Source organism: Magnolia sinica, chromosome 19 (genome assembly GCF_029962835.1).
Source record: "Magnolia sinica isolate HGM2019 chromosome 19, MsV1, whole genome shotgun sequence".
Lineage (NCBI taxonomy): Eukaryota > Viridiplantae > Streptophyta > Magnoliopsida > Magnoliales > Magnoliaceae > Magnolia > Magnolia sinica.
Window position 1 is genome coordinate 40,116,247 of NC_080591.1, and position 24,788 is coordinate 40,141,034.

The 24,788-nt window shown below is 39.9% G+C and overlaps 1 protein-coding gene across 2 annotated transcripts; it reads right to left on the reverse strand.

The window, feature by feature from the left end:
* Nucleotides 1-811: 811 nt before the first annotated feature.
* Nucleotides 812-23,247, reverse strand: LOC131234329 (protein SET DOMAIN GROUP 41). 2 transcript variants are annotated; one of them, XM_058231131.1, is made up of 5 exons: nucleotides 22,365-23,246; nucleotides 19,127-19,166; nucleotides 18,880-18,980; nucleotides 4,569-4,667; nucleotides 812-2,431 (listed from the first exon to the last, which is right to left on the reverse strand). In XM_058231131.1, the coding sequence occupies exons 1-5, from the start codon at nucleotides 23,133-23,135 to the stop codon at nucleotides 1,388-1,390; spliced, it is 2,055 nt and encodes a 684-aa protein (XP_058087114.1). In that variant the 5' UTR covers nucleotides 23,136-23,246; the 3' UTR covers nucleotides 812-1,387. The 2 variants fall into 2 exon arrangements, with proteins under 2 accessions (XP_058087114.1, XP_058087115.1); XM_058231132.1 differs by lacking the exon at nucleotides 4,569-4,667 and having other exon boundaries at nucleotides 22,365-23,247.
* Between the last annotated feature and the right edge of the window lie 1,541 nt (nucleotides 23,248-24,788).

A 24,788-nucleotide genomic window follows, 5' to 3' on the forward strand; every position in this document is an offset into this window, starting at 1 on the left:
TAAACTTTTGAATACTCTCGAAGATTCCTTTGATCTCTTTAGAGCTCCTCACTTATGAATAATCAAATGAGATGGGAATAAGGTATTTATATGCCACCACATGTGCGAACTGCCAAAATCACACAACATAGTGCTATTGTGCGGCCGCGCATCATACCTCTGTTGTGTGGTCACACAACAAGTCTTCTGTCCAATTTGGTCAGTTTGCCCCCAAGCCAATAATCTGGCAACTTTTGATTTGTTATACGGTCATGCAACTCATCTCTGTTGTGGAGTCACACAACAAGATATCTCATGCATCTGTTTCATGTTTTGTTCTCCAACACAACTGAAAGCAAAAGGAACTCATTAAAAGGACGAACCATCCTCTTCACAAATCGCACGTTTCCATTTACAAGTGGTTGAATAGACGACTAAACCACCTCAGTTCTCAGTCATATACAACCACTCACGGTCCCATTATCTATCTCAATGCTTGGGGTCATACGCGTTCAATTAGGATCAACCTATTAAAAGCTCTAGCATACTTGGCACCATACACATGTACCAACAAGCCAAACACATGGTATCTAAGGCAAAGGACCCAAGAAATCATAAAGGTGAAAGGCACATCCAACAAAAATATCATCTTGAGTGAAATGTGGCATGGCGGTGAGTTCGTATAATAAATTACCATGATCCTATAGCCAAGGGTCTTACAAAAGTGTTTGACCAACGTGGGGAACATTGGATTGTATGCAGGGGCTATTGGCTTTAGGGCAGCTGGAAATTGTTAGGATGTGCCCTAGAAAGCCGAATCCTAACTTGGATATTGTGATTGAACATATTTTTTTATTTGGTAAGCCAATGATAAATACAAATGAATTAACACATAAAACACTTACATTGACATAAGCATGTCACTTGCAAAGAAACATCTGAGCCAAGGAAAAAGTGGTCTGCAATGTAAAGATCCCTTGTGTTGAGCCAAACCTGCCAGTCCATTGATTTGAAAAGATTAGCCAGGCTGATGATGAGCGCACAATCCTGGCTTCCATCCCAAGTGATCTTTATTATCAGATGCACCTTTTAGGCACTTGGATGTTCAACCTAAGTGACAATTTTGCTGGAAAGAAAGTTAAACATATAACGTGGTGTGATCATTTCTCCTGTCTGAAACTCAGTCTATGGCTTCATGACCATGAGAATGTACAAATGGCTCCTTCCCAACAAAAATGCCCTAAGAGCCCGCAAGGGTTGTGGAGAGTGGATTTCTTTCTGTCAATTAAATATTATGACTTGAGAAGTTAAAACTGTTTAAACTCAGCTGTTAATTTTCCAAAAAAGTGGTTTTGTTAGAAGCCATAGTAGCAGAGCACTCCATCCTGCGTATCCGTTTCGTAAGAGATTAGATGCTGCTCAGGTCATTTTCTTTTTCAGAATCAGAGGACATGGCATCAGATTCCAAAAGGCACTGTCCGAGATATTGCAAGAGGTTTCTAACAAATACAGACAAATAGCCACAAGGACCGTAGCATATGCCTGATAGAAATCCACCAAAGAGAAAGCAATGAGCAGCAAGCTCTAACAAACGCATCCTCTCTTCAACCTCTTCAATACATCTCTCAGCCGGACATCTTGCAACAACCTGGGCTTCCCCCAAGGTGTGTGTACTCATTAATCCTACTAGCCACCTGAAATCGACAGGATCCTTGATATCTTTCAAGTAATCAAGGCCACAAATCAAGAAAGGCCATACCTCCACTGAAATTCTCGTGACACAATCAAGAAATCCTTGGCAAATCTCATCAAACTCACCCCATGACTTGGAACCTTCAGTTTGCATTCGTGAACGGCCACAAACCAAACCAATTTGTGGTTCTTTTAGCAGCAAGCACTTGCCATTTCTCCAACTAAGCAGATCTGAAAGGTCTAACATTGACCTATTTTTAGCAAATGGACTCCATGTTGGGCTTCTAACCAGACCCAATAAGGACTCCCCGGCACTAACCCAAAAATGGGCAGCAGGTGCAATCAAGGAAGCCTCTGACAGGAATAAATGGTGGGTCACAGCAGCAAGCAACACCGAATATGCGGCGGCAGCCCTGCTCAACTCGAAAGCTTTCAGCTGATTATCCTTAGCCAAATCAGGTGCCAAGAAGCTATCTGCGCGGATCCTGTAGGCAGACGCTAGTGTTATGAAAGCATTAAGAGACAGGTGATGCAAGGGATGCAGCTTGGAATTTGGCTGCAAATTTTCCCCAGGCCACAACTGTTGATTTCGGAAGCCTTCAGCAAGCATGATTTCAAGCCTTTCACAGCAAGCCTTGGGATTCCCAGATGACACGTCATCAATGGCCTGATATAGGCAATCATTTAGCTCTTCATATACCTCATCCCTGTAAAAGCTGTGATCCACACTTGCGGAAGAGTGGAAGTTAGCAACATTTCCCTAGAAACAGACAAATATAGTCAATGTTGATATCACCATTAGGAAATACTTCAGTTAAAAATTTTAATACGGGCATCTGATTGCACCAAATATCATGAAATTGCATGATTAATCAGTATACTTTGGTACAAAGTTTCATGATATTTGGTGCAACCAAATACACCCTAAACTGTAGCATCTATTGTACATCAGAGCTAAGACTAAAAATAAGCATGCAATTTTAAGTGTTAAAGCATCGGAGCAAAGACATGGACATGGCCAGCTTTACTGCATGAATGAGATTAGGTAACAAAATCAACATGATAAAAACTTCGACATGGACAGTTTAATAGTAGAGAGGTATAAGCTGTCCTCTTCAGGGATAGGTTCGATGGATGGGCTGGGTGGGCTCAGGCTTACTCTCGGCTAGTTTTATAAATGCCAATGTCCGAATCGAGCCAGAAATTCAGGCCCTCCCCACCGTGCCTGAAAATCCTGTCCAACTGTACACACTGCATGTTTACATAGGCCACACATTATCTTCATACTCATGCAGTAATGACTTCTTGGGAGGCTGTGGTTCCATTCTAACCTGAAATGAATTGTAGCATTTTTATAGTTTTAAAGAAATTTTTAGGTACACAATCCAACCACTTCACAACAACAACATCAACATCACTGAAGCCTTATCCCGATTAATTGGGGTCAGCTACAAGAATCCTGTTCCACCATTCCACTATCAAGGGTCATACTTTCAGTTAGACCATAGGTCATTAAGTCTTTTCTTACTACCTCCATCCATGTCCTTTTGGCCTTCCCCTTGCCCTTTTAGAACCTTCAACTTGTACCAACTCACTCCTTATGACTAGTGCGGTTCTTGGCCTCCATTGCACATGACCAAACCATCAAATGCATTAGTGCTACTTTCCCTCATCTTATCACCTATTTGTATTACTCATAAGCTCCCCAAATGCATTCATTTATATTTTTGTCCTTCCTCATCTTGCCACTCATCCATCTCAACATCCTCATTTTTGCTACTCATCCTATGAAGTTGTTCCTTAACTGCCCCAATATTTTATCCTGTAAAAGCATGTCTGGTCTTATATCTATCCTGTAAAATTTCACTTTCAGTTTGAGTGGTACAGGATGATCACATAAAAATCTAGAGACATCTCCATTTCCACCCACCTTGAATTCTATAGGCAACATCCTTCCCACTTTCTCTACTCTCATGAATTATTGATCCAATGTATCGAAAACAACAAGGAAACCAAATTCAACAGGAAAACCAACACAACTAAGACGATCTTGCTGCAACCATTGATTATCTCGTCTCTTGGACAACCTCATCTGGCTCTCTCCTCCATGCACAGCACACACTTTGATGTGTTTGGCACAATTGATTCCCATACACAGTTTTTGGTAGTATTCAATTCTATCTTAAATATTTTGTAGCTCACAAGGGAAGTGGACATAACAATCCACGTTTTCCATGATCATGGGCTGACAGAACAATTGAAGTAAGATGCACATTGAATATTATGGTTCACGGCTCTTAAGAACCTGAAATTACTTAAGCCTGTCAAACATCCAGGGCATTTTACCATTTTCATCAAGTACATAAAATGTTCAGTCTTTTATTGTACTATTATTCAGATACATCCAGGTCAGCAATTGATGAAAATCTTCTACAGAAGAGCAATATCAGGACTTAATTTTCCAGAATTAACAGTTGATCCCTATTTTTTTGGTTATTGTAATTTCCCAGAGAATTTTCAGAGATATTGATCTACATTGTAAGGAATTATTCAGTCTTGAAAATTTGAGCTCTTTTACAAGCCCATCAATTCAAGTAAAAGGGAGAATCAACAAGTCGGTGAATTTTCAGTCGCAAGTTTAATACCTGCATGCAACAATGCACCACTGCATTGCTGAGAAATATATGTTCACACAAGAAACTGTTTCTTTATGAAAAACCACCTTTTCTTTTATTTCTTACTTGCAAAAAAAATGATGTGATAAGAGAGATGTGCATATCATCTACGAGTAGGAGCAAAAGAATATGCGAAGCAATTGGGTAATATATATTTCTTGAAACCATGGATGCAACATGCATGCAAATAGATCATTGTTATCTCTTTAGTTAGATTCTTACTTCTAAAACCAGATCCACATATGTCGGTGGTGATGCAGTACATCGATAGCAACAACAAACAAAACAATACTTCAACCACAATTCTGCGTGCCTCACTGCCTGTAAATACAAATGCAAACATGTGGAAGTTACGTATCCTGAATGAATAGACGGGTGTCTCACTTTGATGGAAAAGTTTACTAAATTAAATTGATGCTTTGGCTAGAAAGTACAAACAACGAAAATCAGAACTCAATGTAAGACATACATCCGTAAAAGCTTATTTCAAAACATTATGGATTCTAAGAAATGAGTCAATTGCTAATCTATTGTTTTTTCTTTCACTTGTTCATCAAACAACTAATAAACAACAAAGGCAAACAACATATATCTAGTTCTTCATATTTGAAGGAGACATTGTGGTTAAATTGAAGCTTGATCTAAAACTAAGGAAATCAAGTTACCTAGTTGTTTTGCATTCCATGTTAAGAAAGCTGTATTTCTTGAAAAGAGCCCCTTGGAATTTCTGAAGAAGTCCAACTGCTCATCGATGAGGATCCTTTCTTCAGTAGTCATTACCATCCTATCAAGGCAGTCATACTATCTATTCTTGATTTCCAAGTCCATCTTGAATAAATCATCATATTGGAATCGAGAATTTAGGTAGTATGCGGCAGCATGCAAAGGATGATGAAGCAGGCAATTCCATCTTTCATCATATTCCAATTGGGCTCATATATGTTCTTTGCTTGTCCAAAGTTTTGGACAATCTCTTCCTTAGTCTGGTCCATGGCCTCATAAATATACCACATTGCATGGGTGTAATCACCATCAGCCAAGTGTAAAACCTTGACAAGTGGTTATGCAATTTTACATGCATACACAACAGATTGCCAAAACTTCTTGCAAAGATGATATCATGAACCTTAAAAGTAGCTAAATAATCCTGACATGTTACTTAAAGTAGATCCTGTATAATTATTCAGTTTTCTGGAATTTTTTTTCCAGTTCTCCCATTCTTTTGATGCAAACATGCTTCTGATGGCCACTTTTTTTCTGTAAAATACTTCCTAGTGTTAAAAACAAGGTATTCGGTAATAGTGACAGTGACCATAATGGCCACCACCATTACCATTATAATGTGGGCTGTTATAGCCTCTCTTTTTCTTTTTTCTTTTTTCTTTTAAAAAAAAAAAAAAAAAAAAAAACCTGTTTCGGCCTGTTAAGAACTTAAGGGGGCTGTTACGGACTATTTTTCTGTAACGGCCGTTTCAGCCCCATAACATGTAGCAGTTACAATCATTACCGTTACGGCCATTATGTAACTGTTTTGGCATACCTTGGTTAAAAAACATGTAGCAAATCTTATAACTGAAGGTCAATTCAACTCTTTTCCCCATGTAAATTTACACTTCATATTCAAAACTATTCCATGTGCATAGATGAATTTGGCTACTACTCGCCTTCTTGATTGCATGTGCCTCAACTTTCCTTTTTCCTAAATCCTGCAGCATCAAATTGATGCAAGTTACGCACACGAGGCTTAAAACAAGTTTTTTTTTCTGTCCAACAAGTGTTTTCCGACCTTCATGTATGAGCTTGCATTATCAGCAATCACTTGTATAACATTTTCTTCTACAACTTCTTGTACAATTGAATCTAGCAGGCACAAATTGTCAGCATTCTTAACAATACCCAATGTATCAACACTTTAAAAACATCATGCCAGGTGGAGTATCCACTAGAAAATTAGTAATTGAACGGTTCCTTCCATCCATCCAACCGTCAAACATAATCATGCACCCTCTCCCATTCTTTATTATATTTTGCAAGCATCCCCTCAACATTTTCTACCAACATCGTCAAAAAGGTATTCCACATCTCAAGATAAGAAAGTAGCTTTAGTCCATGACTAAACCTCGCAATAGATTTACACATTATTGCAAAAAAAAAAAATGACTTTTTACCAATAAATTTACACTTTTGCAAAAAAAGATCTTGCTATTTCCATGTATACTTTTTCTCTCCTTTCTTTCTTCCAACAGTATTTAATGTTGCTTTTTTCCAGCTCCATTTGATCTTCTTTCGTCGTGTACCCATCTGTTGAAAGGGCATGTGTGTGTTATTGGGTGTTATTCGATGTTATTGGATGTTTCTAGGCTTGAGCCCATATGGACAAGTTGGGTCTGCCCCTTGTATCATTTTTTCTGTTTTTAGTAAGGAGAGGATGTTCTAGAAACCCTAGAACGTCCCTCTCACTTCTCCTCTTCCTTCTTCATACCATCGTCTCTCTCATGCATGCCTTTGTTCAACCAGATCTACAAGGAACGCCACCAGTGGGACATTCTGATCAGATTGCCGTTTTGATTGGGCGCACATGATCTTCTCTCTCTACGTTTCAGAACCAGTTGGGTTCTGTGTGGGATCATGCAATGCAGTGAAAACGATTTGCCCTCTCATTTGTTTGTTTGCTCTGTTGAGTTCAGCAGCCAGATGAGCCATTGATCTGGGGTATTTTTATCGTTCTTAATTTATGGAGCCATTGTTGTGTGTTGAATGTGCCCTTTTGCTTTTCACTGCTGCAAATCTGTTCTCTGCTGATCCTGCTGCTATAGAACCTTCATCATCATCATCAAACCCTTCTTGGTGAGTAGATCGTTTTCCCCTTGTGTTGCCGGACACTGAACACTGAACATGTGCTGCAATTTTCCTATGTTTCCAGACGCTGAACGCTGAACGTTGAACGTGTTGTTGTTGACACTCGTCAGCTTCCTCTCTTCTTTTTTTTCCTTCTTCTTCTTCCTGTTTTTTTAATCTATCGCCATTGTATGTTGCTGGACATGCTGTGTGTTTCCTCGTTTGGATGTGTTTTCTATTTTCTGTGGCTGCCAGACATTGCGTTCTCTGTTGGGATTATGCTGTGATCAGCAGCTGCTGCTGATCCGAGTTGGATTGGTTGTTCGACTATGGCCTGTATTGCCAGTCACTGCCCTCTTTGTGTTTCTTATTCTTATTCTTTGAGGCTTCGAGATTATGGACTACAAATCTGAGACTAGAACAGACAATCAGCAAATTGCCTCCATTAAATTGCAAGGTGTTGACAACTATTCTCCATGGGCCCCGTACAGTACGAATCTTCCTCACGTCCAAGAGGAAGATTGAAACATCAAGGTTGGACCCTCAGAAGAAACTGACACCTGCCCTATTAGAAGGAAGATGACTGTCAGGTCATGGGTTGGCTCTTCCACAGTATGGAAGAAAATGTATATCATAATGTGATGTATAGTCAGAATGCTAAGGAGTTTTGGGATACCTTGCAACAGCTTTACTCAAACGTAACATGCAGCACTTGTTTGATATTGTCAAATAAATCCAGGCAATGAGATAGGGAGAAAACCTTCGTGAATATTGCGCACAATTTAGGGGGCTGTTTGATTAATGGAAACTCCGTCTGTTGACCATCAACATTGAGAGAGAATAAATCAGAGTGGCCATCTTCCTTGTTACAGTTCACCCATATCTCGACCCAATTAAAGCATAGATTCTTGGGAGTGAATGTGTTCTAGCATTGTCCGATGTGTTTGCCTCCTACATCTAGTGAGAATGCAGCCCTTATTTCTAGCGGGGGCCACAATAGTTGTGGTAGTCGTGCCAATTGGCATGGTGGTTGTACAGGAGGAAGGGGTCGCAGGCAATCAAGTGTGGAGCAACGCTTCAATGTATACTGTAAGAAGACCCATCGGCCATCACACAATCCACAAATGTTTGGATTTACTTTGGAAAAGTAGGGCCCATCCATCACCACATGTCAGTCCAGTAGTGTAAACAAGCAACTCTTCCGCTACTAGAGGAAATTCTTCAGGCACAGAAAGATGACTCTATGGTGATATCTCTTGCTGATCTCGAGAAGCTTCTCATTAGAAGCACGACTGATGAGTCTACTCCTTGCTCCTCTCTCTTTTCGACACAGGTAATGCTTTAGCCACATCCTTTGGTTCATCCCCTTGGGTGATTGATTCAGGAGCCACCAACCATATGACAAGTAAACTTTCATCACATCAGTTGATAAATGTATATATTGCCCTCCTGTTTCTCTTGCAAATGGTTCCTTGTCCACTGTCATTGTGAAAGGGGTCATCTCTGTAAGTGCTTTTATGCTTAACACACATGGATTGTCAAATTTCGTAAGACAAAAGTGCTTAAAGTCAGATTGCAAGTTTGGAATCACAACAGAATCACAACTACTCTACATGACTGAAGATCAGCTCAAGATCGGCTTATGATCAGCTCAAGATTAGCGTATCTTCTCAATTAATCGTTGCCCAATTTCAAGACAAGATCAAGTCAAAGTTCAAGACAAGTTGTCCCATATATTTGCTAAAAACACAGGTGTTATAACCCTAGAAAGACCCTAGGTTAGGATCTTTCAAAAAGTCATTAAACTTGGGTTTTAATAGTGTTTTTACTCTGAACTTCGGCCAGCCTAACTTCAAGCCCGGGCAAAATAAAAAATTCTGTTGAAAATTCGACCAACCTAAGATTTGGTTCGGCTAGCCTAAGCTTGAAATTTGGCTAACCTGAGTGAGTTTGAGTCAAATTCCAGCAATGTAAACTTTTGATTTTAGCGGGAATTCGGCCAGCCGATTGGCAAATTTGGCCAACCGAATTATACCTCGGACCAGCCGAATTTAAATAAATCTTATCCCGCGCGATCCAATAGCCGTTGGAACGAATCCAGTAGAATCCGGCCAAACGAAGCCAGTCTTAGGCTAGCCGAATTTCCAATATCTTTGGCTATAAAAAGAGGCATTCTCTCATTCTAAATAACAACGAAAAATCACTCTGAACCTTCTGCAAGAAAGATAGAAGCTCAAGTCCTCGACAAGTTAATAGCGTGGTATTTATAATTTAATTTTTAACTTATTCAATTCCTTTTTTCTCAAGATCATTTCAATCTTATTTTAAAGAGTATTCTATACTTCATTTGAGATCTAAAGAGAATTGAATCAAGTAGCATTTGGGTTTTTCATTTCTAAAAATTTATAGAACCCTATAGTTTTTCTTTTGAGTGAATACTGCTTTCATCTACATTCAAGAAAGAAGTTCTTCTGCTACAAGCTTCTACTGCGTCTTCGACTCTACATTTGAAGATAAGTATTTTACTACTTTATTTCATTTTATGTTTGTCTGAGATAGCCTGTGAAAATCTCAGGGGTTTTTATTTGTGATAGCCCGTCAAAATCACAAAAGGAGCTTTTATTGTGATAACCCGTGAAAATCACAAGGAACTGTATTAGGTTGTTAAGGTGAACCTGTGAAAACCTTGTTATAGTGAAAGCCAAAATTACAAGGGTTGTAATTTTGGGAGTGGAGTAGGTGTGGTTGTTCGAACCACTATAATTCTTTGTGCCTTTTAGTGAATGCTTTATTCTTTTGATGGTGAATGTTATGTATTTTCATTCTTGTGGTGAATGTTGTAATCATTTCGTATTCTCTTGCTAGTTTGAAATTTTGATTTTAATGACATTCATGAAATAAGGTTATCCTGCCTAATATTTTGGGTGAAGGTTGTCCTACGAATCATTTAGAATCAAGGTTTCAATACTCAAGACAATTGAGATTTTTGTATCCTTTATATATTCAGCATTTATTTCAATTATTTGGCATTGTCCTATTCACCCCCCTCCCTAGGACATTGATAGCTCTCCTTTTCAATCTCACCTGGTACAAACATGATTTTGCACTCTATCCTTTATGCACCCAAGTGTTCTCTTAGTTTACTCTCTCTGAGTCGATTGACCAAGCATTTAAACTGTTCTATGACCGTTTTTCCTTCTCACTATGTATTTCAGGACCCAAAACAAAGGAGATGATTGGTGAGGTGTGAGTTGGGAGGTCTCTACTACCTTGAACCAAAAAGAGTTGGGGCAGCTCTCAGTGTGAGCAACATCACTCCTCTACAATGGCATGCTTAATTCGGTCATCGTTCCTTAGTCTCTTAAGAAATTAGTTCTTACTTTGTCAAATGTGACTCCAATAAATTGTGAGGCTTGCCAATTAGCAAAACATCGTCGATCTAGTTATATGCTCTAACTTATTAATCATAGTTGTGAATTACCAAAACATCATCGATCTAATTGTGTGCCCTAACTTATTAATCGTAGTTGCACACTGATAACACCAACAATAACTTATAAGTGAGAAGATCAACCAAAGCATGGAATCAACCTTCATTACCATCCTTTCCAAATTTTGTCCACATCGACGGCTTTCACACTATTCTCTTAATCTTTTCAATACTTCTTTTTATTCTTCTTTTTATTGTCCACATATCATTCTTTCTTTGTCTTCTTTTCAAGGACAATCTCTTTTCATTCTCCTTTTTTGTAAACAATAGGTAGCCCTTTTTTACGTATTCTTCTTTTCTTTTCTTTTTCTTCTTCAACATAGTCAAGGTTCATTGGGCTTGGTTCCTTTACACTCTTAAGCAATTATCAAGTTATCACTTCAAGTATCAAACTTCATCACTTATCAATGTAAATCCAATGTAAATTGTGAAATTCATGGTTCGACAATGTTTAAAACATCCATTATAGAATTACAGAAAAAGAACTCAAATGGATTTCTACCTATATACCAATTTCTATACTTCGATTTTCCACATAGCTAAGTACCTTATCATTCTATCATTCAGATTTCTTCAATTCAACATGAATAGACAAAATATCTTCTTAAAATGTTTTTTTTTCCAAAAAATCAGCCCAAAACAAAATTTTCAAATTTTCAACACAAATCGAATAATTTTCCAAAGGAAACTCCAAAAACTTGTTAGGCAACCCCAAGTGTAGGGTCGTGATGTAGTAATAACTCAGTGAGACCTAGGTCGATCCACAAGAACTATGAAGAACACAACTAAAGCTAGTCTAAAATTAAGCTTAAGATAAAGGATTCCAATGGATTAATTAGGGTAAAAACAATAGATAAAAGCAACTAAGGATCCAGGGATCCACTTCCAGCAATCACAATGTCTAGTTCATCGATTCACTTCGATAACTCAACTAGAATCAAATTTCAATTCGATCTAGTCGGAAGATAAAACCGTTGATCCATTTACAAAGATCCAACAAGGTATGAATTTGATTGAACAATTCTCTCATGAAGCACACGGTAATTGATCGCAGGGAATTCAAAACATCTATTGTTCCCAAAGTCTACAATAAATCAAGGAATTTTACAGATCAATTCCTTCTCAAATCAAGCCAAGCAATAACAACTTCAAAGCATCCGAGGTAACCGGAGTTCACAACGGATCCAGAAATAAACAACTCAAAAGCTTATAAAGTAGACTTCAAATCTAATTCAATTAAATAATCATCATGCAATCCAAAGTATGAATCAACAAACTAGAACATTGAAACTAACTACAAGCTTCACCCCTTAGCCTTAGCTAAGAGATTAGCTAGACATAACTATCTTTAAAATAAAAAATAAAAAATAAAAACTAGAAACGGAAGATCGGGGAAGAAGAGCGACGCCGCCGAAGCTCCGCCTCCACTCTCTCCCAAACCCTAGATTGATTCTTAAGAATGTAGAAATATACCCTTTAAATTGTTAAAGAAGCCCCATTTTTGCACCGACTTTGGAAAATCGCAAACTTTCGCTCACCGCCACCGTCAATCAATGTTATCGATCGATCGAGAGCAATCGAACTATCTTCGATCAACCGAACTTCAATTCTCGATCAATCGAACATGCTAAAAAACGTCCAGCAAGCACATTCGAAAATCCATTCTATTATCAATCGATTGAACACTGCACTTTCGATCGATCGAAAGTGGCAAAAATAGTCCAGAGAGTTTAGCCAAAAATTCAGAGTATTCTCGATACAATGCTCAATCAATCGACATCGACCGAAGGTAGGTTGATTGATCGACCTCTCTGCTAGAGCAATCAATAGTTGTTTCTCGCCCGTCTCGGTGAATTTTATAAGGCGTTGGGTACTATGTACAAATCTTCACATAAAAAAAGTTTTAAAAATCTAATTCAAACTATAAAAGAACATGAAGGAAACCTCTCTACATCTTCTGATTTAGAAGAGGTGAACCAATATATATATATGAAAAATTGGATAGTAGTTCGAATGGATTGGACGATGATGCAAGAGCTTATAATTATATGCCAGGAACAAGAAGGCACTCCTATGGAGGTTATTAGTTGTAATTTGTGAACAATGTAATTATAATAAATTATAATTGTATTTTATGCATTTTATGTATTTTAATGTTATGTTCAACTTCAAACTCGAATTTGAAATCGAATTCAAACTCGACTCAAACTCAATATATCAAACTCGAACTCGACTCGGAAGCTCGAGCTCGAAAGCTTGAACTCAGCTCAAATTGGCCCAAGCTGTTGACCGAACCGAGCCGAGCTACCCAACCATGCTCGAGAACCGAGCTGAGTTCAAGCTGGGGTAGCTTGCTGGCCGAGTCGAGCCGAGCTGGGCCAAGCTCGACTCGGTTCAACTCGTGTACAGCTCTAATTGGTATGTTGTGAAAGATGATACCATGGAGATCTTCTATGAATTCTTCAACAAAGGCAAGTTGAACATGAGCCCAAATGTCACTTTCTTAATTCTCGTTACTTAAATGGGGGACCATAGTGGAGGTTATAGATTCTTGACCTATTAGCGTAGTGGAGAGTGTTTATAAAAATACTAAAAATGTTAGTGACTGCTTAACAAAAGTGATGCCATGTGACATTTCACCTTTCCAAGAAGCTCGTGGGAAGACAAATCTATGATTGTGGTTTTCTTGAAAATGAGTATATTCATTATAAAAAGTTGACCGATGTTCCAGGCCTCCTTTGAAAGATTGACATGAAGAGGATTTATGACCATGTTGAGTGGGAATTATCCCGTATGCTTAAGAAGATGGGGTTGAAAGGAAGCTGGAGATGGATGTACTGCGGAATGTATCTCTATTGTGTCTTCCTTGATTTTCATTAATGGATCTCCAGCTGGTTATTTCAAGACCTGGAGAGGCATTTTCCAAGGTGATGAGTTGTCTTTCTTATTTATTGCACTAGCAAACTATTCCCAGACTAATGGGTTCTGTAAATCATTATTAAGGAATCGCATTTCCCAATTCTCATCTCCAATTTGCTAATGAACATCAGTTTTGTCTGATGCTTCAAAGGAGCAAATTGTTAATATGAAGTTCATCTTGCAATGCTTGGAGGCAATGTTGGGGCTTTGGGTACATTACTATGAAGGAGGGATCATCGATGTAGCTATAGATCACAAGAGCTTGTTGTTCACACAAATTCATGGGTATAAGGTTGTAAGTCACCAATTCAGCACTTGGTCTGGCATTAGCAGTGATTGTTAAAGATTCGGAAAAAGCTCACCAGATGGAAATGAAGCTCTTTCATTGAGTATGACAACGACATTGATCCAATATGCTCCCTATTTATTATCATTCCTTTCTAAACTTCCATAGTCTGTGGCAAAAGTTTGAATGTCTCCAGGGTTACTTTGGGAAGGTTGTGGTTGCAAAAGAAGAAGGCAGTAGGGAAGGATTAGAAAGAGAATATGTGCAACCAGTTGGGAATGCTAACAGACAGGACAACCAATCATTGAATCTAACTACCCATTCATTCCATACCACCACCAGCAATCTGCCAGGACACTGCAAAATCGCAGCAAGTGATCTGATGTAGGATGATGGAAACTACCCTAAGATGCAAGATGAGAGATCGATTTACACATTAATTTCAGCAATCAACATGTAAAATCAAACATAACCACATAATAAATTCGAAAATTCAGATTTATAACACGAAAGTCCTAGGTTATCACATATGCGGTGCACGAAAATATAAAATAATTTAAGAGTGGCCCACTTGGAAGTAGGGACTTCCAATCTAGCGTGAGTAGTGCAATAACCACGTGAATAAATGATGATGCTAACAAAATTCTGATTTGGGGAAAGTTTCATAAAAATTCATATTTTCATTAGGGTTTTGGGTTCATGGATAGAGATTAAGGATTGGGGTTTTTTTAGAGATTCCAAGGATCTAGAAATTAGGAAGTTTTGGAGGAATATCAAAGAGGGAAAACCCCAAACGGGGGCCCACACGTGGCTGCCCGTACGGACGTATGTGTGTGCGCACGTGTGAGTCCACATGTGTCTAGGTAAAGGAGAAGAAAGAGAGGGAGGATTGGGTAGGGTTTTGATGGGTTTAGAAGGTTGTGATGGAAGGGAAAGGAGAAACACAAGAGAAGAAGAAGAATACCTTTTGAAGAAAAAAAATAAGAAGGATGCACCTTGGGGAATCCCCCACCAAACAAGCTTCTACCCTTCTACAATTCAATTGGAAGAGAGGGTTTCTCACAAACCCTAAAACATGGGAAAAATTCCTTCACCCAATAGATCTTCTCTCTTTTTTTCTTTCTCAATAACACCACTAGGATTGGACCTCCACCCCCCATGTGCTTCTATAATTAAAGTTTCTGAATAATTACAACTATGTCACTCACTTAAATGAAATGGCCCGTTATGCAAAATAAGAAAACTAAAACATTTATTATCAATATCAACCATCAAATAAATTCTAAAATAACAAAAAACATAAAGAAAACAAGATCAGAGTCCAAGGGGCCCAGATCTGGAAGATCTAGCCACCCGATGGCCTGATTGACAAGATCCAATGATCAAATCGACATGAAATAAAAATCATATGACTAAAATGATCTCCTAAGTAGCCCACATGCATCATCCCAAAGTGGGGTCTTCCTAATGCACATCCAATGTATGTGGGATCTTCAAAATGGTCCGGCGGGCCCCATCTAGAATTCGTCTCCCATCTATAAAGAAAGTTACGCTGATGTGGGTGGTTGTCTCCGTCTCTGGTACACCCGAGTAGGTCATTTGATGTCCCCATCAATTCTCCCCGATTGAGAAGAATTTACCACTAGCAAAATAAAGTTGTGATAACGCTCGAGGAGGTCAGGATCAATGTGCTGGAATTCTGTCTCTGTAAGTCAAGCGTTATTTGAATCCGGCCTATTCTTCTACTCCACAAGGTATTTTTGATATCCTCCATGGCGGGTAGATACCGCTTGGTGGTCTAGAACATCCTCGATCTCTTCTTTCCAACCAAGTAATGCTGGAAGATAAGGCAGTGGGTGGGAAGTAAAGTCTGGTAAAGGCCATGGGCTGGGGACGGGATCAAGGTCACCATCATCTGGGGTAGGAGAAAGGTTTACAAGAGGGATAGAAGATAGATGTGTGGGTCCATTACAAGGTACAAGGTCCTCCACGTTGAATGTTGCACTAATGCCCATGTCAGATGGAAGATCCACCACATACGCATTGGGGCCCACTCTTGTAAAAAATGTATATGGACCTGCACTACGGGCATGCAATTTCCTCATGGTTCCCTATGGGAATCGTTTAGGCCTAATGCGGACTATGACGTAGTCACCCACCTGAAACTCCTTAAACCTACGATGTGAATCTTTAGAGATTTTATAATGCTGATTACAAGCATTAATGTGCTTCTTGATCTCATTATGCAAATCATGAATATGTCGTACAAATGCGTCTGCGGACTCAGATGGCCTATGTGAAACGGACATGGGTATGAGATCTATATGCGTTCTAGGCTTGTACCTACTATCTCAAATGGACTCATTCCTGTGGACCTATTGATGGAATTGTTGTATGCAAACTCGACTATGGGCAAAACTGCATCCCAAGTCCTAATATGGTCTCCCACCAGACATCGTAACAAATTCCATAAGCTTCGATTGACAACCTCTGTCTGACCATCAATCCAAGGATGGTATGCCAAAGAGAATTGTAACTTAGTCCCCATCATGAGCCATAGAGTTTTTCAAAAATAACTCATAAACCACACATCTCAATTTGACAAAAAATCTTCAGCAAACCATGTAGACGAACTCTCCCCAAAGAATATCTTCGCCACGTTAGTGGCATCAGACGTTTTAGAACATGGGAGAAAGTGAGGCATTTTCAAAAAATGGTCCACAACTACAAAAAATGGAATCGTGCTTTTTAATCGTCTCGAGGAGCCCAAGCACGAAATCCATGCTAATATCAACCTCATGGGACGTGAGGGATTGGTAAAGGTGTATATAAAACCTGTGTTCTGTTTGCTTTGCTTTGCCAACTGACAAGTCCTACATTGCCCTATAATGTTAGCCACGTCTCGCTTGAGACTTAGCCAATAAAAACATTCCTCTACAAGGGCAATAGTCTTGTCATGCCCAAAATGACCAACTATCCCTCCAACATGAAGCTCCCAGATAAGAAAGTCACAAAGGGACATATGAGGTATACACAATCTATCACCTCTAAACAAAAACTCACTGACCAGGACAATCTCACTACTACTCCTAAGCTGACCATCTAACAACAATACATACGCCTCTCTGAAATTTGGGCAACTTAGATAATCTTCCTTTAAACACTCAAACCCAATTACTTCGACACTCATGGAGTGGAGTAATGCAACCCTACAAGTCAATGCATCGCTAGGTTTATTCTCAACCCCGGCCTTGTGCTTCAACACAAAATTGTACTCTTTGAGAAATTGAACCCACTTGGCATGCCTTGGTTTCAACTTCTTTTGCGAGTTGAGATAGCGCAAAGCTTTATAGTCAAAAAATAAGACAAACTCCTATGGTAATAAATAATGTCACCAATGGCGCAAAAACTGCACTACTGCATAGAATTCCTTGTCATAGGTAAAATACTTTTGTTTCAATTCATTCGGTTTTTCGCTAAAGAAAGCGACAAGGTGCCCACCCTAACTAAGCACTCCACCTATACCTACACCAGACGCATCACAAGCAACCTCAAAAGCCTCGGAAAAATCTGGAAGTCGCATGACGGGAGCTTCAGTCATCTTGACCTTAATCTCCTTGAACGCCCTAGAGGCTGCTTTAGTCCATTGGAACTCTCCTTTTTTAATACAATCAGTAATAGGAGCCATGATAGAACTAAACCCACTAATGAACTGTCTATAAAAGGTGGCTAAGCCGTGGAAGCTACGCACTTCATGAATATTACGCGGCTCAGGCAAACTGACTATGGGCTTAACTTTCTTAGGATCTGCAGACATGCCCTCAGATGACATGATAAAACATAAAAAGATGACACTGCTAGACAAAAAAAAAAAAAAAAACACTTCTTGAGGTTGGCATATAACTTCTCTGCCTTAAGGATCCCCACACACTTGCCTCATATTGTGGAGGTATTGTTCCTTAGTTATGCTATAAATAATGATGTCGTCAAAGTATACAACTATGAACTTCCCCATGGAGGATCTCAACACCTGGTCATCACCTGCATAAATGTACTTGGGGCATTAGTCAGCCCAAAAGGCATGACTAGCCACTTGTACACCCCATCCTTCGTCTTGAAGACCGTTTTCCACTCATCACCTAGGCGAAAATGGATCTGGTGATACCCACTCTTGAGGTCTATTTTGGAGAAAATTGTGGCATTGGCCATTATGTTCAACATATCGTCAAGATTCAGTATATGAAACCGATACTTGACGGTAATCTTATTGATGGCCCTGCTATCCACAGACATACACCACGTGCCATCCTTCTTGGATGTCAAAAGGGCAGGCACGGCACATGGACTCATGCTCTCCAATGCATGTGGGGTCCTCAAAATGGCCCAATGGGCCCCATCTGGAACTCGTCTCCCATTCACAAAGAAAGTTGCGCTGATGTGGGTGGTCGTCTCCGTCTCTGGGACACCCGAGCAAGTCCTCTTATGTCCCCATCATGATCTTAACCATCCAATAAAGAGCATTAAAAATTATGTGTACGTGTGTTGAGGGGAGGGAGACAACCAATCATCGCATTGGATTGCCATTCATTCATATCGACAAAGTGAATTCGCCATGTGATGGTGCAAAATCACACAGATTGGATTTTCCTAACAATTCGACAAAAAGCATGAAAAGTGGACAATCAAGATCAAACTAAAAAAAGGTCCAATCATCGTCCTGAAACAGCTACTCAATAGACCCCAACACAGATTGCCTTCGATTCCAAGGATGCATTTTGGTTAGATGATGCTAAGCACATGATCTATGGCTTGTAAAAAAGTGGATGGTTATAATAAAATGGAAAAGATTCAGAGGACCAGAATCAATCCATTTGGATGACTTTGGTGTTCCATGTGTCACCCTTTTCTTCACTCTCTATTCATGTCCAACTATCTTGAATTTCTGGATTGCAAAATAAAATATTATGCACATATATATTTGATAGTAAAAGACATCATACCTTAGGTTGCAACAAGTCTATGTATGTGACACACACCTCCTCACCTTTCTTAATCGGCTTAATGCTTCGTACAATGATTCTTGGACCGTTTTTGCATAAACCTGCACTAGAAAACAAGAAACGAAACCAAAAGAAAGAAAATGCCATGATCAAGTGAAAAATCAACTAAATCCAAGCATTCATACAATAGAAGTATGAAACCTATCAACTCCATTGAGTAAAAATATAAAAGGACAATCAAATTCACCATATTTCAATTTTCTTTCATCAAAAATCCATTTCTCCCGCTGCAACCAACAACAGTAACATAAAAAAATCTCAATAAACATACACAAAAAGAAACTAAAATAAAATGGTATAGAGAATTGTGATAGTTAAACATCATTTGTTTGGGTTGCAGTGTGTCATCCAAAGTACATGTGCATACGTTAAGCAAACCAATAAAATTGTGGACCCACTGATCAAATGATCTTAACCATCTGGCTTGCTCATTGGATTTGCACCCATGGCAATTTTATTTTTACCATCAATTTGATAGCCACAAATTGCATGGCTACAATAGTGCAATTGGTGTGGTGAGATTCTCGTGATATGCTTGACATGCAGGCTTGGCACTTATGCCATGGACAAGACACCATTGCTTAAAAAATGGTGGTGAATTATATTAGGGCCTTCCCCCACCAAAAAATAAAGGGCTTTACCAACATCCCCACCATCTTGGGGACATTAGCAACGTCCTCAAACCTTTCGAATGACACTTGGGACACCCAATCATCAATTTGCACCATCCATTCTTTCATACAACTAGGAACAAGCCTGATGCAAAATTAGCGCCGGTCGGATGATCCTAAGCATCCAATCAATAGCATGGAAAATGGACTCTTGAGATTGAGAGGATAAACAAACTAGGCCCAATCATCATCTTGAACCATCTACCCTATAGATCCCACTGTGTATTGCTTATGATTCCGGAGTAGCACTTTGGTTCAATGATTCTAACCATGTGATCTATAGCTCATAAAAAGTGGCCAATTATAACAAATTGGCACAATTCAAATGGTTTTGATCATCCGATCATCGTGAATATTGCACCATGGCTTGCTCCCAATAGTACTATTAAATGGACTGCCCCAAATGACGATTGGGTCTCCCATGAGTGATTGAAAGCTTCCTATCAACGTGGGGACTATAGCAAAGCCCATAAATAACTACATAGGCCACTGTTTACACCCACCCTGTCTGCATCTCGTACAACATTATAGCACTTCTTATAAAAGAAGAAAAAAAAGGGTGTATTTATTAGCCAGGGAGGGTGTCAATATCAATTCCCGGAACTAAGCATATATTTCTTGAAGAGTTATATGACACCAAGGATTCGTATGACGCTTGATATGCAGCCACCCAAATATTGGACATGCATATAATAACTCAAGTAAAACCGACTATGTTCATCCCACCATGCAAGGACAAATTGGTTGAGCAAGAACAAATTCATTGAACAATCCCAACCTCTAATTCTTGGACACTTGTTCGTGGAAATAAAACCATTGGATTTTTTTTTCCCATTTTTAACTGTCCACTAAATTTGCATCAACCTGGTAGTTAGATAATCAAATTAGCTTAATTTTGGTTCATGATACATCTAAACTGGATATCATAACTTGGACTGTTTAATTTGACTACTTGTATCCCAAGCGTCATGGATTGCCTACTGACGTTGTCAATTGCAAGGTGGTTACTTGACGCAGGGATGAACATGATGAGGTCGATCACCGTCTTCCTCAAAGATAACTACTCCGAATAAACGGTGCTTCTTTGGACTCCTCACAGAGACTTCTCGAATCCACGAGGAAAAATAGAAATAATTCTAAGATATATGAAAGAAACTTGTTGAATATTGATTGATCAAATAAATGAGTCTACAACCCTTTAAATAGGGATACCAAGACTTGGAATAAGTTTAGCAATTAAACTATAACTAAAACTCCCTAAAATTCGTAACTTACTATAAATAGTAAATTTACTTTTTATAGTAAGTGTCCTATGTGGCTTAACCATGTTATTCTCCTAATTATTCTAAGCACTTTTCATGTTGGACACAACTCCTAAAGCCCAACGGATGAAGAGTTATAATCAAACGAAAATTTACTAAAATTAGTAAAAACGGAAATAAACATGGAATTTGACCGTCGATATGATGGAATCTCGCAAATTCAGCGTGGGCAACTCGGCATAGCCGGGTTGGTTGGCTAAAATAGCTCGTCCTACCCCAAAATCATATATGGTACGTCAAGTAACTCATTCCGGTTTGCGAGATATGCTTGTTTTAAGGTTCTGACGGTCTCGATGACTTCCTCCTTTGATTGGGTCTTCTTTGGTCCATCTTGGTCATGAAAGTGTCCGTAACCCACTCTACATCACTATTGGACAGTGCTCTGGGCCCCACTATAATGTATGTATTTTATCCACGCTATCCATCTATTTTTCCAGATCATTTTAGGGCATGAAACCAAAATGAGATGGATCCAAATCTCAAGCGGACCACACCACAAGAAAACAGTGGTAATTGAATGCGTGCTATTAAAAACTTCCTAGGGCCCACTGTAATGTTTATTTGCATCTAACCTATATATTAGGTCACACAAACCTGGATGAGGGGAAAACACAAATATCTGCTTCATCCAAAAATTTTGTGGCCCACAAGAAGTTTTTAATGGTGGGCGCTCAATCACCACTGGTGTGGTTCGCATGAGATTTGATCAGCCTCATTTTTGGACACAGCTTCAGAGGATCCCTAGATCCACTGAGGTGGGTGTGATCCCTGACCATGGGGCCCACTGTGATGTATGTGCCTTATATCCATGGCATCCATCCATTTTGAAACACTCATTTTAGGGCATCATCCCAAAAATGAAACAAATCCAAATCTTAGGTGGACCATAGTATAGGAAATAGTGGAAATCGACCGTTACAAAGTTCTTGTGGGCAACGAAAGTTTTGGATCAGGCTGATATTTGTGTGGTCTCTTCATCTAGGTCTTTGTAACTTTGTCAGCAGGTTGGATGGCAAATAAACATTCTGGTGGCCCCCATGAAGTTTTTAATGGTGGGGATTCAATCGTGATTATTTCCTGTGGTATGGTCCACCTAAGATTTGGATCTGCTTCGTTTTTTGGATCATGCCCTAAAATGAGCTTTCAAAATGGATGGACGGTATAGTGTGGATGTAAGGCACATACATCACAGTGGGCCCCACGGTTAGTGATCCAACCAAACTGCGCCCCTCATTTTTTGGGTCCAGGTCCTAAAATGATCTGTAAAAATGGATAGACAGCATGTATAAAACACACACATCATGGTGGGCCCATTAAGCACCGTCCAATAGCTACTGAAAGAGTAAGTAGGCAATCCGCATCCATTCTTAATTGCCTGCGTATCATCCATCACACAATGCCAGGGTATCAAAGTTTTTCTCATATTTCTTACCGTAGCTTCTTCACCGTGGGCGGAAACCAGAAAACCCGCGCCGCTCGAGTCCGACTCGTCAGACCCTGTGAGGGAGAAGCTGTAACAAGCATTAGGCACGCAGCTGTGATTGAACCAAGAGAAACAAGGCCCGTAAATGGCAGTTCCGACAGCGCGCCCTTCGTTAACCTGCACTTCCACGGCATTCGTTAGCACCTGGCACAGGACCGATTCCTCCATTGGATTTCTCATCTCTTCTCCTGGGCCCAAGCGTCCTCTGGCGAGAGCCATCATCCTCCCTCCATCTCGAATCCTCTCCAAAATCTCGGCATCTCCCTCGAATTTCTCACGATTAGTCATTAACCCACCGATTCTTCTCGCTGCGGGAGACGATCCTTCCAAGGAGAGGAGGAGGCGAAGAGCCATGCGGAGCTGGGAGCTGTCGTCACGCTGCCACGTGGCGGGCCGTGATTGGAGGGAGAGAAAGAGGCGGCACTCGCCGCTGGACAGGTGAAGGTGGGAGTCGGCGTGGAAGCATTCTCTAGAGCAGTAACGGACGGAGGCCTTGCAATGGGAATCGCAGGAGTGGAGAGAGGGTGATTGAAAGATGGGATTGTTGGGAGTATTTAGGGGAATTCGGGGGTTGAGAGGGTGGAAGCAGGCAGAGCAATGAGAGGGAAGGAAGGAATCGGAGAGAGAGAAAGCGAGGGGAAGGATTAGGGGTGTTACGTCTTCGCCCCTTTCGATGTCTACATTGGCTCTCATCTCCATCTCTCGTCTCGTCTCCTCCATCTTCCTCGCTTCGCTTTTCTAACAAAAGAAAAATGGGTTATTTTCATATTATCCCCCATTTCTATTTGTTATAACATTTTCTGAAAATCCCCCTTGTATTTCCAAGGAAATCCTTGCCCAAGTAAATCCGGATCCTAGGCTTGCAAGCTGGAAAATCCTGCTTTCCTGCACCGTGATTGGTCTATGTCATTATTGTCAACACTGCATGATTATGGGTGGGGCCCACTGTAACGTTTGTGATAAATCCAAACTATCCATCCGTTTTATGAGTTCATTTTATGACATGCTAAAAAAATGAGGAAGATCAAAAACTCAAATAGGCCATGGGAGATGAAACAGTGAGGATTTAGTGACCACTATTGAAACATTTAGGGCGTGTTTGGCCGGACCGATCCCATGGAATTTGGTGGGATGGGATCAGTTTTAAGGTAATGATGATGGTGTCAGTGGATTGTCTCATGATCCATGGGATTGCTTATATCCCTCGGAAGTTCACCGGGTCTGTTTGGCACGCTGCGCTTATCCTGGGATTTTACCGTCCAATCCATTCAACCAAGGGACAGGATCACTGTTAAGGTAATGATGGTGATGTCAGTGGATTGTCTTAAGATCCATGGGATTGCTCATGTCCCTGGACAAGTGCACTGGATCTGTTTGGCTCGTCATGCCTATCCCAGGATATTGCCGATCCCATCCCTCCTAATCCCACCTAATCCCACATCCAGCGCCGGGCCAAACACGCCCTTATATGGCCACAAAAGTCATGTACCGGTCTAATTTTCTGGTTTTTTAACTTCATTTCAATGTAGATGACCTTATAAAGGGTTTGGATGGCATATGAACATCAAGATGGAGCCTAGGAAGGTTTCAACAGTAGAAATTCCTTTCCTCACTGTTTCATCTCCCATTGCCTGCCTACTTGAGTTTTTCATCTTCCTATCTTTTGTTGCATGTCTTTTGTTTTTTTTTTGTTTTTTGTGAGCTTGTTAGTACGCACCCACGTCAGTATGCACACTCCATGTTAGCCACCCCCACTAGGGATCGATACCAAGACCTCAAGTGTTGAAACGAGTTATCTCCACTCAGTCTGCCAGTTGAGCTATGGATTTGGGTGTTGTTGCATGTCTTAAAATGAGCTCAAAACACGGATGGATGGATTGAATTTCTCACAAACATTTCAGTGGCCCCACCCGTAATCCTTGCACAGGAACTTGTTGCAAAAGGCTTTTGCAGGAAATCCGCGTCCACATTAAGGCAGTGTGTGATAATATGATCCAATTAGATTACAACAAGTAGGATTTTCCTGTGGTAAGCATAGGATCTGGATTTGTCCAAGAATTATGAACAGGGATTTGAAATCCTTCGGCAGAAAATTCCTCCACTGGAAAGCTAAGTGGAGCCAACTGTGATGTTTGCGATCAATTTACTCTGTCCATCCATTTTGTGATCTAATTTTAAGATAAGCAATTTAAAATGAACCGGATCCAATACTCAAATGAGACACATGAAAGGAAAGTTGAATCTTCGGCATGGCTGCAAAAGTTCTTTATAGGCTAAGATTTTTATGCTTTCAAGTCATCCCACCTAGAGTGACCTAATAAAAGATTTGGATGGCATATAAATGTCAAGGTGGAGCCCAAAAAGGTTACAACA